The 19,004-nt window shown below is 38.9% G+C and overlaps 2 protein-coding genes across 5 annotated transcripts; one reads left to right on the top strand and one right to left on the bottom strand.

Annotated features, from left to right (window-relative positions):
* The first annotated feature begins 225 nt into the window (after positions 1-225).
* On the top strand, positions 226-4,309 carry LOC122974423 (Fc receptor-like protein 5). The gene is made up of 4 exons (XM_044342446.1): positions 226-601; positions 2,327-2,362; positions 3,675-3,938; positions 4,017-4,309. Exons 1-4 carry the CDS (start codon positions 571-573, stop codon positions 4,307-4,309), a joined length of 624 nt encoding a protein of 207 aa, XP_044198381.1. The 5' UTR covers positions 226-570.
* Positions 4,310-5,219: 910 nt separating this feature from the next.
* Positions 5,220-17,548, bottom strand: LOC122974142 (CD166 antigen homolog A-like). Of its 4 annotated transcripts, XM_044342067.1 has the most exons (9): positions 17,456-17,548; positions 17,057-17,095; positions 14,300-14,414; positions 13,616-13,764; positions 11,896-12,135; positions 11,416-11,709; positions 10,208-10,447; positions 8,640-8,762; positions 5,220-8,505 (listed from the first exon to the last, which is right to left on the bottom strand). In XM_044342067.1, exons 1-9 carry the CDS (start codon positions 17,517-17,519, stop codon positions 8,405-8,407), a joined length of 1,365 nt encoding a protein of 454 aa, XP_044198002.1. In that variant the 5' UTR covers positions 17,520-17,548; the 3' UTR covers positions 5,220-8,404. The 4 variants fall into 4 exon arrangements, with proteins under 4 accessions (XP_044198002.1, XP_044198003.1, XP_044198004.1 ...); XM_044342068.1 differs by lacking the exons at positions 17,057-17,095; positions 17,456-17,548 and adding an exon at positions 15,180-15,276; XM_044342069.1 differs by lacking the exons at positions 17,057-17,095; positions 17,456-17,548 and adding an exon at positions 15,004-15,170.
* Between the last annotated feature and the right edge of the window lie 1,456 nt (positions 17,549-19,004).

Below are 19,004 nucleotides of genomic sequence, written 5' to 3'. Positions count from 1 at the left end.
AGTGTGCCCCCACCTCAGATCTCAGTTTAACACCTTCAACGTGCCTGCAGGATTTATGACATCACAACCACATCACGCATGTGTAAGGTGCGAACCTTACACATGCGTGATGTGGAAACTTGAAGCCTCCAGTGCACATACACTGACTGACATCGTGCAAATATTTTTATAGCCTACATCTTAAAATGTATTAAGTGGGTGCACATCTCATTAAGAAAAGAAAAAAATGGAGGCCTTATCTCGTAATTAATTTACAAAGTGATCTCCTGTGTGCATGTTTAGTCCGTCGTCCTGCCACGTCTCCATGGTGATGGAGGTCACGCTGTCGGTTTTTGGCGAATCAATTATAACTCTGTCATCCTGTCAATGCTGTATTTCTGTAATTTGTCTTTCCTGTTCTATTCACACATCTCTCTTCCGTCCGTCCGTCCAGCAGAGGGATCGTCCTCTGTTAATTAATACTTAATTTAAACTTTTTAACTATTTCCAGTCAACAGCTGTGGACAGAAAACACAACGTGGCTTCACTGACCCACAGAGAGGAAGTGGACTCATATCAGTAAATGACAGGATGGAGCGAGCATCTCTTCAGTGGCTGCTCTGTGAGTAAAATCTGCTCTGTTTAAATATATCATTCACATGTCTGCTGAGGTAAATACAGGGTGAAATATTAATGTTAGAAAAACATCTTACAATGAAGATTTTACTGATCAGCATGAGGAGAAGACGAAGCACAAGGGAGTCAAAATCCTTATAGTTCACAGCATGTTTAAAAAAAAGTCAGTTTTATAATCCTATGGATTTATGTATGTATGTATGTATGTATATATATATATTAGGGCTGCAATTAATGATTATTGATTATTGATTAATATGTTGATTAATTGATTAATTGCTTGATCTATAAATGTCAGAAAATGGTGAAACATGCGGATCACTGTTTCCCAAAGCCCAAGGTAACAATTTCAAATGTTGTTTTGCCCACAACTCAAAGACATTTAGTTTACTGTCATAGAGGACTAAAGAAACAAGAAATGCACCGCACATTGCCACAGGAGACCACTGTTCATTTACTGTTTCCAACTGCTAGTCGGGACAGTGTTTTAAAAAGTGTAACTACGATCGTCCCCTTATCTTAACCCCGTGGTTATTATTGTAGCCATGTCGACGAAGGTCACCTAGTAACTTTAACCCACACCATATGTTTCTCTAACTTTAACAAAGTGATCATTTTAACCCAAACCAGGATCTTTCGCTAAACCTAATCAGACCTTAACCACAATGTTGTCACATCATAAAACATCATTATTGTTTAACAGTGATGTGTAACACTTTTGGAAAACACAGACAGATGATGTTGTCCTGCTGATCCCTGCTGAAAGAGGCGCCAGATTAGAAAATGCTCTTATGTGTCGTTCTGGAGTCACATGGTCAAACCACGTATTATACTATAGACTTTATTTAATTTGAGGGACTTGTTGCATTTGTAAGTGATGCAGTTGGTGTTGACAAGCTTAAAACAAGAGCAAAGAAAAATCACAACAGGAGAAAGCGGAGACAAATTTTCTTAAATTTACCTTGCACAAAACTTTTACTACACATGACGAGTTGTTTAATTACATCGCTACCTTCTGTAAACACAACTCAGAGCTTTTATTGTAGTTTGCTGCACATTGATGATCAGTCAGAGATTTGGTCTATGTGTCGTCGCCTCCCTGCACAGAGGATCAGACAGTAGATCAGACAGTAGATTTATTTTTAGAACAGACACATTCTCATATTTGCAGTCTGAACTACACCAGGAAACTCACTAATTTAATATAAATACACATATTTTTGAATTTCTCGTCAAGCCGTCTTAGAATTTCTCAGTTTTAGAATTCAACTTTTTTGCTCAGAATTTTATTTGAAAAAAAATAAAAAGTTTTTTTTAAGGAGGAGCATTTTTCAGTTTTTTCAACTTTTTAGTTTTTTCAGCGTTGTTGTATGTTAAAGATTTTCTTTTTTAAATATTTGATCCTCTGACCTTACACACAATCTTAATATCAGTTATAAATTATACATCGACTTGATTGTTGTGCTCACTAATACGTTCTTAGGATACCCAGTGACATCATCAGCATACAGTTAAATAATGTAGTCTGATGTACATCCTCATATATGACTCACAGGTCGTCTTTAGATATTAATGATGTGTAAAGTTTTTGAATGTTCTGACAGTATTTTGTCTGTACATCACCGTGGGGGTTCTCACTTCTCTGGAGAATAGTTTTCTTGTCTGGTTGCAGTTTCAATGTCAAACCAACCTGGGTGTCATTTCTCTGTAGCTCTGACCTCACTGCTGTGCTGCACAACAAATCAAGGTTAGTAAACTTCTCTGACAATCTAAAACTGATTGTAACTGATGTGTTAAATATTACTAATATAACTTCCCCACATAAAACACACACTAAGTGGTTTTTCATCATGATGCTACCACACATTAGACAGAGTGAAGTGAAAAAACACTGGAGTGGGATGATGAAACCAGACAAGGTTCTGAAACTCAACTTGCGAAAGTAAAGATTCATGACTTAACTTGAAATCATCTGCCACCACTGTGCAATGCCAACTTATATTCTTTTACAAAAATAACAGATACAAATGAACTTAGAAACAGCATTTAAATGAAAAACTGAAACTGTGTACTATAATACGTTATGAGTTGGTACAACTTACAAAAGTTCTCCTGCTGCCTTAAAAATAAAATTAACTGAACTTTGAGTTGAAAAATTTATTCAACCATCTCATTAGCTGTGAAAATGTAAAACTAACTAATTCAAATTAATTCACTAACATATTTTAAGTTGACTCAACAAATGTTCACTCACACCAACAAACACAACAGTCAGATTTGCTTTACATTTACATTTTTCAGTTTGGAGAGAAAAAAAATAATGGACGTAGCCACCATGACGTCACCCATTGTTTTGTGGACGTCCATTTTGAAGTCTTGAGTTTGTATTTTGACCATTGCCATCTTGGATTTTTGGAGCCAGAAGTGATATTTGGATGAGAGGGTGGAGCTGACCCTAACGCTAGCACACAGACACACTAAAATAGCGAAGGCTACAGCTACGCCTAAACTCTGTGAATCTTGGGTTACATCATGATTATGTTACCTAACCAACACTGTTACCATGGTAGCAACTTGCCTGTGATGGCACCAACGTGTCACTCAAAAGCTATAAAAAAGTTATGCATAACTTTAAAATAAAATTTAAATGGGTGAGTTATATCAAAATTCACCCTTATATAGTTGTTTTGAACAGGGAATTTACCTATAGAGATCAAAATTGTTTTTTGTACCAGGCTGTAAACATGTTTATTTCTGCTGTAAAGTTGGACATTTTAACATGGGGGTCTATGGGGATTGACTCATTTTTGGAGCCAGCCTCAAGTGGCCATTCGAGGAACTGCAGTTTGTGGCACTTTTATGTTGGCTTCATTTTTCAGCTCCAGTGGTTGTTGCTTGGCATTATTACAGTCTGAATTGAGCTTTGGTCAATTATAGACCAAAATATCCAGATCTAAAACATTACAGAGACACCACTGATATACTCACTTTGTGTAACTTTGAAAATGTTGTATCTCCCTCTCTGTTGTGGCCTTAAAATACAATAAATCCCCACACAGCCTCACTGAGTGTCAGTCCCAGCAGCTCTCAGCTGTTTGAAGGACAGTTTGTCTCTCTGAGCTGTGAGGAGGATGACAGCTCTGCTGGAAGGACGCTGAGGAGGAACACAACCAGAGAAACCAGGACTGAGTGTGGAGGTAAATGGGGAAAATCAACTGGTTCTATGTGTAACCTCAGCCATATCGTCCCAATGGACAGTGGAGTTTACTGGTGTCAGTCCAGAGAAGGAGCAACCAGTAACAGCATCAACATCACTGTCACTGGTAAGATCAGACTGTGGAGTTAGTATTGATGAAGCTGAGTGTAAATGATGAAATGCTGTAGTTTGTCTCTGTGTTGAGGTGGATCAGTGATCCTGCAGAGTCCTGTCCTCCCTGTGATGGAGGGAGATGATGTCACTCTGCACTGTAAAACAAAGACCTCCAACCTCCCAGCTGATTTCTATAAAGATGGCTCCCTCATCAGGACTGAGCCTGCAGGTCACATGACCATCCACCATGTTTCCATGTCTGATGAAGGCCTCTACAAGTGTCACAGCAGCAGTCATGGAGAGTCTCCACCCAGCTGGATCACTGTCACAGGTGAGGAACTTACCTTTGATTTCACCACTTATTTCATCCACATGTCCATCTGACCAGGTGTGATTCTCTCTGCATGTAAACCTACAATCACAGCCCCGCCCCCTGTCTCAGCAGCCCCGCCCCCTGTCTCATCACCCCTCCAGTTTGTGTTCAGACTGGTCTGCTACCTAGTGGTGTTCTGTCCGTACTTCATCTCCACTCTCCTCATGGTGTCTTTATATCGACACAGGTCCACAGGTAACACTCTGAATCATTCATTCACCTTACAGACACTCAGCAACTATCAATCAATCAATCAATCAATCAATCAGGTTCATTCTGGTGTGGATGATTGACAGTTGTCTCTAACAGGTGATAAATTATCTACATTTTCTTTCTGACCTGTTCTGACTGAAGGAAATGACCCGCCCGTCTCCATGGTGATGACCCCGCTGTTCCAGGCTGAGCAGGGATTGGATGATGACTGTGATGATGTCATCGTCTCTGTCACTACAGAGCATCACTTCTGATATTTGGGACAGAGACACTTTTTACTTTTTCTGCTAACAGTAAAATGACTTTTCATATAGTTTAATACTTTTTATACTGCTTTTACCAACCATTCTAATCTTTAATTTTTGCTGAAATATTGGATCATTTGAACATTTATTGAAATGAAAGCATGTGAGAGGTTTAGAGGGAAAAATCACTATTTGGTGGAGCTGTTAACAACTCATAGACATCTGAAATGTGACCCCGACTACACACTGCTTTTTGTGAGGCGTCAAACGCCAAAAAGGGTAGAAACCACTGGTTTCATCTTTGTGCTGTATTTTAAAAGCTTGTTATATTATCCATTGTGTCAAATCTTCATCTGAAAAGTAACTAAAGCTGTCAAATAAATGTAGTGGAGTATAAAGTACAATATTTCCTTTTGAAATGCTGCAGAATGGAAGTATAAAGTAGCAACAAATGGAAATACTCAAGTAAAGTACAAGTACCTCAAACTGTACTTAAGTAAATGAGTTATTTTCCACCACTGATCCTCCAGAGGAGACTCTCTGAAAATGTGCTCGGTTGTCACATGTTATGAAGCATGCTGGGATACCTGAGTAACATTTCCTCCTGACTCCAATTTTGTTGTGGACTTCCAAGTCTTCAACCAAAAATCACGTTTTTGTGCTGTACATGATGTGACCAAGAATTAACTGTCTGCTCACTTGCTTAGAAGACATATTCTACCAAGATATTAAATATGTCCTCATGATATTTGAATACAAACACAGCTGGTTTTTACATCTTAAGTGTCTTTTTTCAGTTCCACCACCAGGAGTCACCTGAGTCAGAAATGTTCACAAAGAGTCACTTTTGTAAAAATGCAGTTTTTATTCTGTACAGTTTCACAGTTCATTTTACAGTTCATGTTACTGTATGTACTTTGTGTCTCCTGGCTTTTGACTGTTTTGCATAAAACAACTGCTTTTGGATTTTGGATCTTGGATTACCTGATTCATATATCTTGGATTTGACCAGCACCTGGACTGAGACAATGATTTAAGACTACAGACTTGAAAGCCCAAGGACGGTAAGCCAGCAAGTTAGCTTAGCCTAGCTAGCTTAGAGCTGCAGACCAGACCAAAATGACCGGACAAACACACTTCATCAAACTTTGCCTGTGTGTAGCAGGACCTCTGACTGTCTGCATTGGGATATATTCCTTCCTCTCGGCTGGATTGATAGTTATACCTTGAACTCAGTCCTTATAGTCAGCCTGGACTAGTTAGCGTAGCCCGGCCATATACTAGCTCGACCATGTTGCTGCTGGTAACCTAACAACAGTTGAAACTTTCTTCCACGCATGTATAACACCAGGCAAACAAGATGGGGAAAAAAAGATCTGATGATGCAAGACTGGAACAAAGTCTATCTGGAAGATGTAGATGAAGCATATGACACATTTTTGTCCATAACAACTGCTCTTTATGAAAAAAGCTGTCCTCTTGCAAAGAAAGTAGTAAAACAGAAAGCTGCTGAAAAGCCATGGCTAACTAAAGGGATATTAAACGCATTTAAGAAGAAAAATCTATTATATAAAGACTTTTTAAAGAAAAGAACAAAACAGGTGGAACACAAATATAAGACATATAAAAACAAACTGACAAGAATTATGAGAAGCACTAAAAGGGATTACTACAGTAATTTACTGACAACAACAATACATGGAAAGTACTGAATGACATTATTAAAAATAGAACTGGGAAAACAGGACATCCAAACCACTTCCTAACCAAGACAAATAAAACTATTAATGATATGACCATAGTTTCAAATGAATTTAATGAATTTTTTGTTGGTGTTGGCCCTGGTTTGGCAGGAGAGATTGCAAACACTAGCAGTAGAAATGAAGTGGAAAGTAAAAATGTACATGTAAAAGAATCATTGTTTTTAAAGGGAACAGATGATTGTTAAAGGATTTCAGAGTCTACAGACTGGAATGACATAGATGTGTTGGTTAAAAGTGTTATTGACTATGTGGTGAAACCCATTACATATGTATACAATCAATCTCTGAAATAGGAGATAACAACTGCTATAGAAAATGAAGAATATGCTGTAGGAGTATTCCTAGATCTGAGAAAAGCATTTGATACGGTTGACCACAACTTATTATTAATAAAACTTCAAAAATATGGAATCAAAGGAGTAGCACTCTCTTGCTCAATATGTGCATATTAATCATGTTAAATCACAGCTACTGAAGGTTAATTGTGGGGTTCCCCAAGGCTCAGTGTTGACCATTGTTGGTTATTTTGTACATTAATAATATATGTGAGGTTTCCAGAAATTTACTCTGCTGTGGGGTTAACTTGGAACAACTTTTGGATACTGTAGGAAATTAACTGAAAAAACTGAAGACTTGGTTTGATTCAAATAAAGTGACACTAAATTTAAGCAAAACAAAATGTATATTATTTGGGACCCGTTCAACTAACTCAAGCAAGAAACTCATGATAAATGATGTGCAATTCGAAAGGTCTGAAATCGAATAGACAATAGATTATGTTGGAAGCCACATAAATTATATTGAAGCAAAACTATCAAAGTCAACTGCAATATTATATAAAGTCAAAGATTTCCTAAATCAATCATCACTTTACACCTTGTACTGTTCCTTCATACTCCCATACATTACCTACTGTGTGGAAGTGTCGGGGAACACATACAAAACAAGCACAGATCCAATCTTCATCCTTCAAAAAAGAGCCATAAAACTCATTAATAAAACCACTTACAGAGAACCAACAAACCCACTCTTCATCAAATGCACTAAAATTTAAGGACCTGATTGACTTCAAAACTATTCAAATCATAGAGTAAAAGATCTGCAGTATCCAAAGGTTACTGTTAGCTGTTTAGAAGCTTTCATTCAGCCGTATCTCTCGACAAGCTTTCTCGTCTTGAGAGAAACAGGATGGAAGAGGAGAGAAGTCGAACAGACAAGAGGAAAGAAGAGGATAAAAAAAAATTTCTCAGACTACGGCCAATCATCTGTGCTGACAGAATGAGAAGACAGGTGTATATCTTACTCACAGATCTTTTGACTAGACAAATGTCAGCACTGACTCACCATCACAGATTCAGCTTTGGGCCTCAAGTCTTGCCTCTGAGAAAGCCTTTGGTATTTTAATACTGGTTCGGGAGATTGACTTTGTGACTACCTGTTTTTATCATCTGTGAAAATACAACAGTAACATTTGAGCGATGTAGATGTCCTTTATAAAATGAAAGCAGTTGACAGTTTCAAATGAAGGAAAGTAAATATGATTTCAGAGGAATATATATGTTCAAAAAACAACTAGTTAGGATAAATGCAAAACTTAATTGTATCACAATAAAGGGAGTTAATCTATGGAACAACTGTAGCGAAGTAATGAAAACATGTAGAACATTAAGTAAGTTTAAATAAATCTTTAAAAATAACATATTGAACAGATATAGAATGGATGAACAAAGAGGTGGAATAATGTGATTTAATATGATCTAAATCTAAATTTAAATCTAATCAAACGTTAAAACAAACCAAACAAAAACAAAGACAACACAAGCAAAACAAAATTTAAAAACAGGTCACCATGACAATGACTGACTCGTTTGACTCAGTCATTAGCTTAGAAATGATGCTCAGTGGTGACATCATCATACTGTGAGGCCACTGCCTCATCATCCTCGAGAGGTGCGGATGTTGTCATGGACACAGCTGGTCGTCTTCCTGCAGTTGGAGATGAGTTCAGTGATGCATTTATTATCATCTGATGAATTATTGGAGCACAGTTGTTTGAAGCATATTGTGACAGGAACATTGACTGATTGACTGATGAAGGTAGTGGTGTCATTGAGTGTTACCTGTGGGTTTGTGTCGATATGAAGACACCATGAGGACGGTGGAGATGCAATACGGGCAGCACGCCACTACGAAGCTGATGATTCTCAGCAGAGAGTGATGAGAAGCTTCAGCTGTAGACAAACCTTTGAAGACAAACACACCTGATCAGATGAACTTCTGAAATCAATATGTACTCACTTCAGAAAGTATCTGTCGCGTGTTATTTTATATTTTTCTTCATATTTAGACTCAAACCAACAAGGAATTGATATGCTAACAAGTATTTTGATGTATCTTCTTCCTCTGTTGTTCCTTCATCACCATGAACATACAGACTTGTAGTTTATATTGATTCAATCCCACACACACCGTCCTGCTGCCAGAAATACTCACTAGAGCACCAAATGTCATTCATCCACTGCTGAAAATAGTCCCCAGAATTTACATATTCAATCTTTAAAAACACACCTAAACCTTATACATAGTAACTATTTAAAGTAAAAGGAAAGTATTGAGACACTACTACATTACAATATGTTATCATTAATGGTAAATATGGGGACTTAAAGTAAAGCGTTACAGACTTATCCTTTACGTCCAAAAACTAAGCTACTATGTAGGAATTTGAAATGTAAAACTGATTGTTTCCATATATGTTACATTTCAATTGATCTGTTTTTAAAATTCTGATTTTGTGCGTTAAAATATGGAAACGTCAGGTTTGGAAAGGCACTTAAATATCTCTATTTTTCCTCTTAGCTGAGGTAGAAAATGATAGTCTACATAGTCTACATAGTCTAAATATGTTTACATTTATTGGTAAAAAATAAACACGCACAGTCCATTTGTGATTTAAAAATATGAACTCAACAGTAATATCAGAGTGTGATCCTCAGAACTGAGCTGCTATAACTTCTGTAAGCCACCAGATGTCACTGTGCTCTCTGTTTTATATGCATCAATGCCTTATTAAAGCAATGTCATCACTAATACACAGACACGAAGAGTCACCTGTGCTTTTTAAATGATGTAATATTGTCCCTATTGCCCCCTTTGGAGAATCACACAACTCAAGTCAATGGAAACACACTTTTTCACATTTTCTTTTGGTGGCTTTGTGGAATTGCACAAAATTTAAATGGAAATGTAATAACATTAACACTTTATTATAACAGGTCTGTAATTTTTGAATTATTTCCAAGAAGTGTCCTCAAAATTACTCCAGTAGTGTAACCCGGAGTCTTATAGTCAGAACACAGTAGGACAGCTCAACATGCAAATATGAAATTTGTCTACAGTAAAAAGTAAAAGTAAACAAGTTTAACACATAAGGAGAATAAAGTTTCCAGTAATAATTTTATAATGAATGATCATTATCTTGAGTTTAAATGGAGGTTTTCTTTCACAATTAGTACCAAATTACACATTTCTTTCCAGGAACGTTCCTAGGAAATTATTAGGAAATTATGGCAAATAAAGCGTTACAGTACTGACACAACACCTGCTGACTGTCCTCCAGATTCAGGTCATATTCAACCAAATTATGAAATGAAGAAAGAAGACAGGGACAGCACCGTAACTTCCTCACCTCTGACAAACAGCCAGCTGGGTGGAGACTCTCCATGACTGCTGTTGTGACACTTGTAGAGGCCTTCATCAGACTTGGAAACATAGTGGATGGTCATGTGACCTGCAGGCTCAGTCCTGATGAGGGAGCCATCTTTATAGAAATCAGCTGGGAGGTTGGAGGTCTTTGTTTTACAGTGTAGAGTGACATTATCTCCCTCCATCACAGGGAGGACAGGATTCTGCAGGATCACTGGTCCACCTCAACACATAGACAAACAGTCGACATTTTTTATCAAATCTGCAACTTTGGAAGAAACAAACTTGATTTATCTAACTGAGACTGCTGACGCATCGTTTTAGCTTCAGCTGAATTTGAAATGAGGGCTTTGGATTTTGTCCTGCATTTCCTACAGTCTAGTCACATTCAGGGTCAGTATGGAGAGAAGAAATTGTTATAGCAACCAAAACCCATTTCCATGTACATAATGGTGTGTTAGTAATGTATTAAGACAGACTTGAAAAAAACAGAACCTCCCTGAGAGCACACTGGAGGGACTACAAATCCCATCAGGCCTGTTAACACCTCCTAAGGAGGAGCAAGAAGACCTGGCTGTGGAGAAAGATGTCTGGTCTACCTTACTGAGCCTGCTGTCACCTTGACCTGGTAAGGTCACACACACCACAGGTAAGTGGTGGAAGACGGACAATTAAAGCTTTCCAGTGGCTAAACGTGGTCTGGTCTGGTGAGGAAAAAATAGCATCTTTCAGGACTTCAGAGGCTCCATACAATACAGCTGTTTACACCGACCACATGAAGACTTGTATGACTTTCCCTTCATCCTCACAACTGCAACCTTTATACCTTCATGTCTCTTTTCTCCCACATAACATATGTAACTATATTTATTGCGTTTTGGGGCTGAGAGCACTGTTGAAATGAGTCCATCATTGACAAAAGCAATTGTGAACTACTTGGTGCATAAAAATAGTTCTACATAGAATTATGGAGATTTGTGGTGTCTTATTGTCACCACATCAGTTTAAAATGTTGCAGAAAATAGGAAACATCTTCTTCTGTTGCTGTGACATGAAACCCATTCGCACTGTGGGCTTCTGGGACATTGTGGCCACATTTTTAAGCACATTTAAGGTAACAAAGTTGTCAGGAATTGATTAGTGGGAACACAAAGCAGAGAATGATTCTTAACCTCTTCTTACTGCTCCTACCGTGAACAGTGATGCTGGCAGAGTTGCTGCGCTGCCTCGCAGCAGACTCGCACCAGTAGATGGCGCTGTCAGGCTGCTTGGCGGTCTGGATTGTGCAGCCAAAGACGGTGACAGTCCCCCATTTATCTCCACAGCTGGAAATCTCGTAAGTGTTGTTGTCAGAGGTTACCACGGCCCTTCTGACCCCCCATCCAGTGGAGCTGCTGTTCTCTCCACAACTCAGAGACAGACTCTCATATTCGAAGAGCTGAGACGAGTCAGGAGTCACTGTGAGAGTGGCCAGGACTGAATCCTCTAGAGACAGACATCAAAAAACTGTTAAAGAAGTGATTCACGACTTTTCAAGTGTGTCTTAAAAAAATAGTCAGGAGCCCAAATGAACAGTGAAACATGTTTTCTTGCTGTAATCATTCCTCCTGTTCATACTGACCATTAGAAGATGTAAGTGCAAACATGCTCTGATATGTTCTTAATCTTTACCTTTCATCCGTAGCCAGCTGGGTGAAGACTCTCCATGACTGCTGATGTTACACTTGTAGAGGCCTTCATCAGACTTGGAAACATGGTGGATGGTCATTTGACCTGTAGGCTCAGTCCTGATGTGGGAGCCATTTTTATAGAAATCAGCTGAAGGGTTGGAGGTCTTTGTTTTACAGTACAGAGTGACATCATCTCCCTCCGTCACAGGGAGGGCAGGACTCTGCAGGATCAGTGATCCACCTCAACACAGAGACAGATGGAAACTAGTGAGTATGATGGTTGCTGAATGTGTCAGGATAGATATCAGGAAAAGGGTAGAGGTGGTTATTTCTAAGATTATTTCTAGGGTGTTGCTGGGCTGTTAAGGCATCTGAAACCTCCTCTGTTAACACCTGTTCGATGTTGGAATTTCAAGGGCTGCATTCCCTAATACAATGTGTTCTGGGTGGTTGTTAGGGTGTTTGAGATAGTTGCTGGGTTATAGGTGCAGAGGCTGCCAGAATATACTAGGTGGTCACTAAAACCTTATGATGGTGTTCTCTGTGGTTGCTATAGTGTCTGACATGGTTGATAAAGCGTTGGAGGAATTTGCTAAAATATTACTAGGTGGTTGCTAAGACATTATGATTGTGTTCTAGGTGGTTGCTATGGTGTTTGAGAAGGTTGGAGTGTTGGAGGAAGTGGCTAGAATATAACCAGGTGGTTTCTAAGAGACTATGATGATGTTTGAGATGGTTGCTACAGTGTTAGGGGAGGCTGCTAGAATGTTAGTGGGTGGTTGCTAAGACGTTATGATGGTGGTCTCTCTGAAGTGGTTGCTAGGGTGTTTGAGATTGTTGCAAGGGTGTTGGAGGAGGCTGCCAGTATATATCTAGGTGGTTGCTAAGAACTTACAATTGTATTCTGGGTAATTGCTAGGGTGTTTGAGATGGTTGCTAAGGTGTTGGAGGAGGCTGGTAGAATAGGTGGTTGCTAAGAGATTATGATTGTATTCTGGGTGGTTGCTAGGGTGTTTGAGATGGTTGCTAGGGTGTTCAGGGAGGCTGCTAGAATAGGTGGTTGCTAAGACATTATGATGGTTGTCTGTCTGAAGTGGTTGCTATGGTGTTTGAGATGGTTGCTATGGCGTTGCTAATTGGTTGCTAAGATATCCAGTGTGATTGCTTTTGTGCTGCCAGGTGTTTGGTTTTTGGGTGTTGTGTGTATTTGCAGCAGTCACGCAGGCAGCACTTTAATGGCAGTGTGATTAAAACAATGTTACCATGTGTCCTCATTTAATCTGATTCTATCAACAAAGACATTGTGTTTGCAGTTTTTGTTTCCTTTAATGGCCGCATTCACATCACAGAACTATCTGTGGCCTGGGCCTATGCTTAGCTGGATCATTATACATCCTGTATTTCACTTCCTTTTATTATAACTACTTCCCTATAAAACAACCGAGATGTATCATAAAAGTGTTGTGATAATTAGCTGCTGTAGAGAAAGATCCCACTGTGACTTGTACTTTCCTCAAGATCATGACTCCAGAAGTTGTAACTGTTTATTTTATTTGTGACAAAAGGAGGAGAGAGAGATCTGAGCCACATGTGTATCCTGCTGAAATGTGACATCAAATCTGTGGTCAGAGCACCTGCATGAAAAAGAGTCCTGAAACAGAAAGAACTATTGATGAGACTCATCTAGCGGCACACTGCAAGGTCGTTTTTAGGATTCTTACCCGTCTTGACAGTGATACTGACGGCGTTGCTGCTTTCTCTGTGTTTCGATTCACACCAGTACACTCCGCTGTCAGACTGTTTGACTGTGTTTATGACGCAGGTGGAGGACGTCTCGCTGCCCCAGTCCACCCCACACCGGGACAGCAAACTGGGAACACATGACCTCAGTTTATCAGCCATTCACACATGATTAAATCCAAAGAGAGTCAGTATGATACTTCTAACATAAAATAAATCTCAATGCTGAATTTTGGCGCTTTTTCTTCATTCAGTGGATTTTGTTGAAAGAGGCATATCATCACCCCCTTGTCACATTTTGGAAATCAAAAGAGGGGCTATTGTTGTAATTTTTCAAAATCTTCAGCCCCCAATTTTGTCAAAATGCTCTGACATCCAAGATTTTAGGGTCAAATCCATCAGTTGCTTCTGGTGCATTAAAGTCTCAACTCACAGATGTTGGCGTCAAAGAGTCTTTGAATCCACCAACAGCAGATTTGACCATCTCTCTCTACAGAAAGTTTGACGGAAATCAATCCAAAATCTGATGGATGAGTTGAGAAATGATCAGCAGAAACTGAATGTTTGCAGGATTTTTTGCACTGATGTGGTAAAACAAATTAGTACTTTCTTTTTACGAATAGTGTTCTGCCCTGTGATGTTTGCGATTCTGGTGGAAAACTGACCCCTTTGTAGCATATCTCCACACCCTCCATTCACCAGATCCGAACTGCTCACAGCTCACAGACATCTTTTCATACTCGAAGTACTGAGACTTGTTGGGAGCAACGGTCACAGAGGCTGGAAGAGAGATAAAGAAAGACAGAGAGACTTTTCTGTTTGTTTTTGTTCTAAACATTATCCGTCCTCATCATGCTGATATAACTTTAGACTCATAACTTCAACCTTCAGCTTTCCTCCAAAATATTACTCAGTCATTCAAACTTCAAACAGTCACATAAACCATATTTACGTAAAACAAGTTTTGTCAAAAACATGAAGTTTTTGACAAAACGCTGGATAAATGTGATACTTTTGTCCATATTTTCACTCTTGAACAGCCTGCCTGCATTTTCATAGTTTGACTGACTCTAAATCTTCCATGAAATCCTGAAAAAGCCATTTCCCAATCGCTCCAGCTGATTCATATTTCACACCATGTTCACATATTATACATCAGTGTGTTCAGCATACACTGCTGTCACTCACAGTGTACATATCTAGCTGATATCAGTTATACTTGTGGAGTTATCAGTGTGTTTGTGAGATGCCTCTAACATTTCTGCTCTGCTGTATGACCCAGGAGCGTTCAAGTGCAGTGGGAAACTCCAGCTTTAATCAATTTTCAACCTTCATACTCATATTTATAAGTCAACATGTTCACCCTCACCTGTTTTTTTAAAATGTATAAAGCTCACAAGTGGTTAGACAGCCTACAACAACAGCCTAATTTGTTGAGATTCAGCAAACAAATACAGCATTCAGAAACAGGCAGAATAGACAAGATGTAAAGAAACAAATCAACATAGACACGTTAGCAAGAGGTTTAGATTTTAAACAGTGTACCGGAGGCGGTTTGGTTGATGGAAAGCAGGTGTGAAGGCAGAAGCAGGAAGCTTGAGGAAGTGATTAAAGAGTTTCCTGCCCTGGGTTTTGTCTGTCAGGCTACATACATCAGGCCGTCGTTTTACCTGCAGCCTGAAGTTGGATGTTGTTCTGTTCTCTGTGCAGAATGATGCATGTGCAGAGTTTGTTTTCAAATTCATCTACCGAAGGCGGAAAGTTTCTCTGAGCTCACTGATTTTAACAGATTTTAACATCGGCACCTACGAGCAGGATTTATGACATCACAACTAGCCTGGAAGCCAATCGTAATTCAATATTCAACTTACACAAGAGCAGTTTGGAAATTTGAAACCTTTACGGTGAAGGACGAGACGTCTTGTGTCCAAGAGGAAACTTTAGAAATGAAAAATATTTGTGTATTTATAGATTCTGGAATTTTTTGAATGAGGGAGGAGGTGTCATTTTTGGATTTTATCTGTGAGATAACTGATCCTTTCTTTGAGGAAAAAACAGATTAAGAAGTTATTTTATTGAGTTTTTGGCTGCACTGGCCACGGATCAGCCCTATAACCACAGTTATCTGTGAGTGAGTGAGTGAGTGAGTGTTGGACTTTCCTCATTGGTCGTTCCTCTTTCAAAATGAATTGGCGCTAGATGATGTGAGCAGAGGACAGCAGCAATGCAGAGTGACTGTGTTTCTGCTTCGAGCTCTGACTCTCAGCTCTGATGTTAAATGCAGTGAATTCAGTTAAACTCCTGTTTAAACAGACGTGTAGCAGCGTCTCTGCGTCTCCTCCTCTACCATTAGTGTGATTGAGTTTGGATTTTACAACTGAACCAACATCAGGAAGCAAGCTTTTTATTTCTCTGATGTGTTCACATCACAAATGATGAACTTGCAGCATTAAATTATGAGTCTTGCTGGTAAATTACCACCGCAGCCTCCATGATCATCGACCCGGAAAGAGGCAGAAAAAGGCGTGTAGAGGCAGGAAGGAGAGCGCACAGTTAAAACACCCCAAATAAGCATCGCTCTGACAAAACACTCAATGCAGAGTGAAAAACCAGAGACATCCACAGAGTGAAACAGATGAAAGAGCAGGAGGAGTTAATAATAATTAGAATTCTCTCTCAAATCAAACATCCCAAGATATGAGTGTATCGTTCTTGCAACTGCATTTATAATCTTTTTTTTACTCGTAACGTAGTTTAACCATGTCATGTGATGCTACTTCAGTACATTTTAACAACAAATATCACTGGGACTTCTACAGAAAATGGCAGATAAACATTTAATATCCAGGAATTCACATTATAGACACGACTACAGACTATCACTGTCACGCTCCAGACACATACAAGGTTTTGATCTACTCTTGTTTATATAGGTCTTAAATATAAAAATACAGTTTACACAGCATGTGTACTACCTTCCTTTCTACGACTACCATTCGTTTAGAAAGCATGATGTCAAATTTCATAATAATATGTTGTTCTCTAGATTGATTGAATATTTAAAACACACTGATGAAACAGCATTCATATACTTTAAATCCACTTCTTGAACTAAACCTACAGACTTGAGGGTGCACAATGTCGTTCTGGAGTGCATGGACCAACAACGTTTAATTTTGAGGACCTGTTATCTTCTATCAACAACCTGTACTCCTGAGCGACGACCCAGCGACGTCTAAATAACTACATAGCAACACATAATCTGTCAGGCTGCTTGTTAGCAGAAACACGCAGTAAGCAGAGAGCATCAAGCACACGCAGCAGCTCTTCAGAGATTTCAGATTTGACTGCTAGATTGATACTTAAACACATCTGATTACTAAACACAACCAGGCTTCTGAAAATGGACTCATAAAACTCACCACGACTGCGGACAGATACGATGTAGATACCCAGCAACACTGAAAGGACAAGTTACAGTCAGACCACAGCGTGTGTGTGCGTGTGTGTGTGTGTGTAGATACGTACACACTCCAGTATTTATAACAGGAAATTAATCATATACTTAATTGTTTTGGTCATTTATCAAACAAAATTCTGACTGCTGTCTGGTTGCAGCTTCACAGATGTTAGGATGTGCTTTTATATCATCATTAAATGAATATCACAAGACGTCACCTTGGACTCCTGGATTCATTTTATAAAATAAATTTAAGAATCACCACAATTAAATAATTCAGTATGTTCTCATTTATAAATAAAGTTGAACTAGAACTGTTGGTTAAACATTAAAGTGTGTAGTGAGTGTTCTCTCTACTTACAAAAGAGGAGCAGAGCTGCATTCATGTTGACCGTCTGCCAGTAAACATTGTGGCCAAACTGCATCCTGTTAACAAGACCACAAAGGCTAGGGGGCGGAGAGGTATGTTATTCGCTCGCAACTTTTCATACATATCGGAAAGTGGAGAGAGGAAACAAAGAGAAACTGAGACAGACCTCATATCCTGTTTTGTAACGAGAAAGTGGTCTTACACTGCAGCACCTTGTCTGAAAAGAACAGCAACATGATGCAACTTCAGCAAGATGCAAACTTAAGATTATAAAAGTCTATAAAATTGTGAAAAATGGCTGTTGTGATTTCTTAAAACCTCTGGTGACGTTGTTTTGTCTGATCAAAGATATTCAGTTTACTGACATATATTACACAGAAAAGCTTCAAATCACAACATTTGGCATTTTTCCTTAAACACTACTGAAGCAATTACTTTATTATCACAATTGCCAATTAATTTTCTGCCAATTGATGAATCGACTATTCATTGCAGCTCCTTGGTGTTGTGAAAAGATGAGTCCGGCAGTTTGGTATTGTACTTATTCAGTCAATCAAAATCTGGCTTTCAGTCTCTAGAATGGGCCAAATCCCCCAAAACACGGCATCCTACATTTCCCATAATGCAGCTGGATCATGTCTTTCAACACCATACCTCATGTTTGTAACACAGAGTTTATATAGTTTGTCTCATGGATGTAATATGGTGAGTTCAGACACAACGCAAAGTGAATTTTTCACGATTACATACAAAGTCAATGCAAAGATAAGAAAATTGGAGCATATCACAGAGCTTTATTATTTAATTCATTCATTCATTCAAAACTTTATTTAAGCCTCAAAAATCATGTGCTTCATAAACATACAGAGAGAGGTGAAAAGGAGAGAGAATGGAGGGAAATAATAGAGAGAATTTGAGTTTCTGATGAGTTCAGTCAGAAGCTGAACCGAATACAAACACACAGAAACACAGAACACTCGCCCTCAGACACGGTCGGTGTGTCCGTTGCTAGCTAGCTTACCGCTAACGTATAGTAATATATTTTGACTGTTTGGAGCGAATAAACACAAATGATCCAGCAGTCAAACTTGCATGAGAAACGCAAGGCAAATATTCGCTTCACATTCTGCGTCCAAAGGTGGCGTCCATTCATTCCTATGAAAGTTGCTCAGTAGTGCATGAAGCCAAAAACAGTCTGCCATGTTTCTGTGGGCTTCTTCATGTTTCTGTGGTTCTCCAGCTCGTCCGAGACTTCCACTGTCCAAGCTGGCTGACTTCCTGTTAGCTCTCCGCTCACTTGAATAATAATAATAAATAAATAATAATAATGAATAATTGAAAATAATTTAATTGTGTGGCTCCTCTATACTTTCAAAATGTTATCAGACCGATTCTTCAATTCTGAGAGTGAAAAGAGTGAAACAACATTTAATCACTGTTTTACAGCTGCTCCTTTTCCAGTGATTGTGTGTGGGGGGAAAATGCTTTCTGTGCATCAGGTGTCGAAAATGGAATTTGTAATTACATAGTTCGGCCACTA

The sequence above is a fragment of the Thunnus albacares genome, chromosome 22 (assembly GCF_914725855.1).
Source record: "Thunnus albacares chromosome 22, fThuAlb1.1, whole genome shotgun sequence".
Lineage (NCBI taxonomy): Eukaryota > Metazoa > Chordata > Actinopteri > Scombriformes > Scombridae > Thunnus > Thunnus albacares.
The sequence above is the reverse complement of the archived record's forward strand: the minus strand, read 5'-3'. Positions and strand labels throughout refer to the sequence as shown.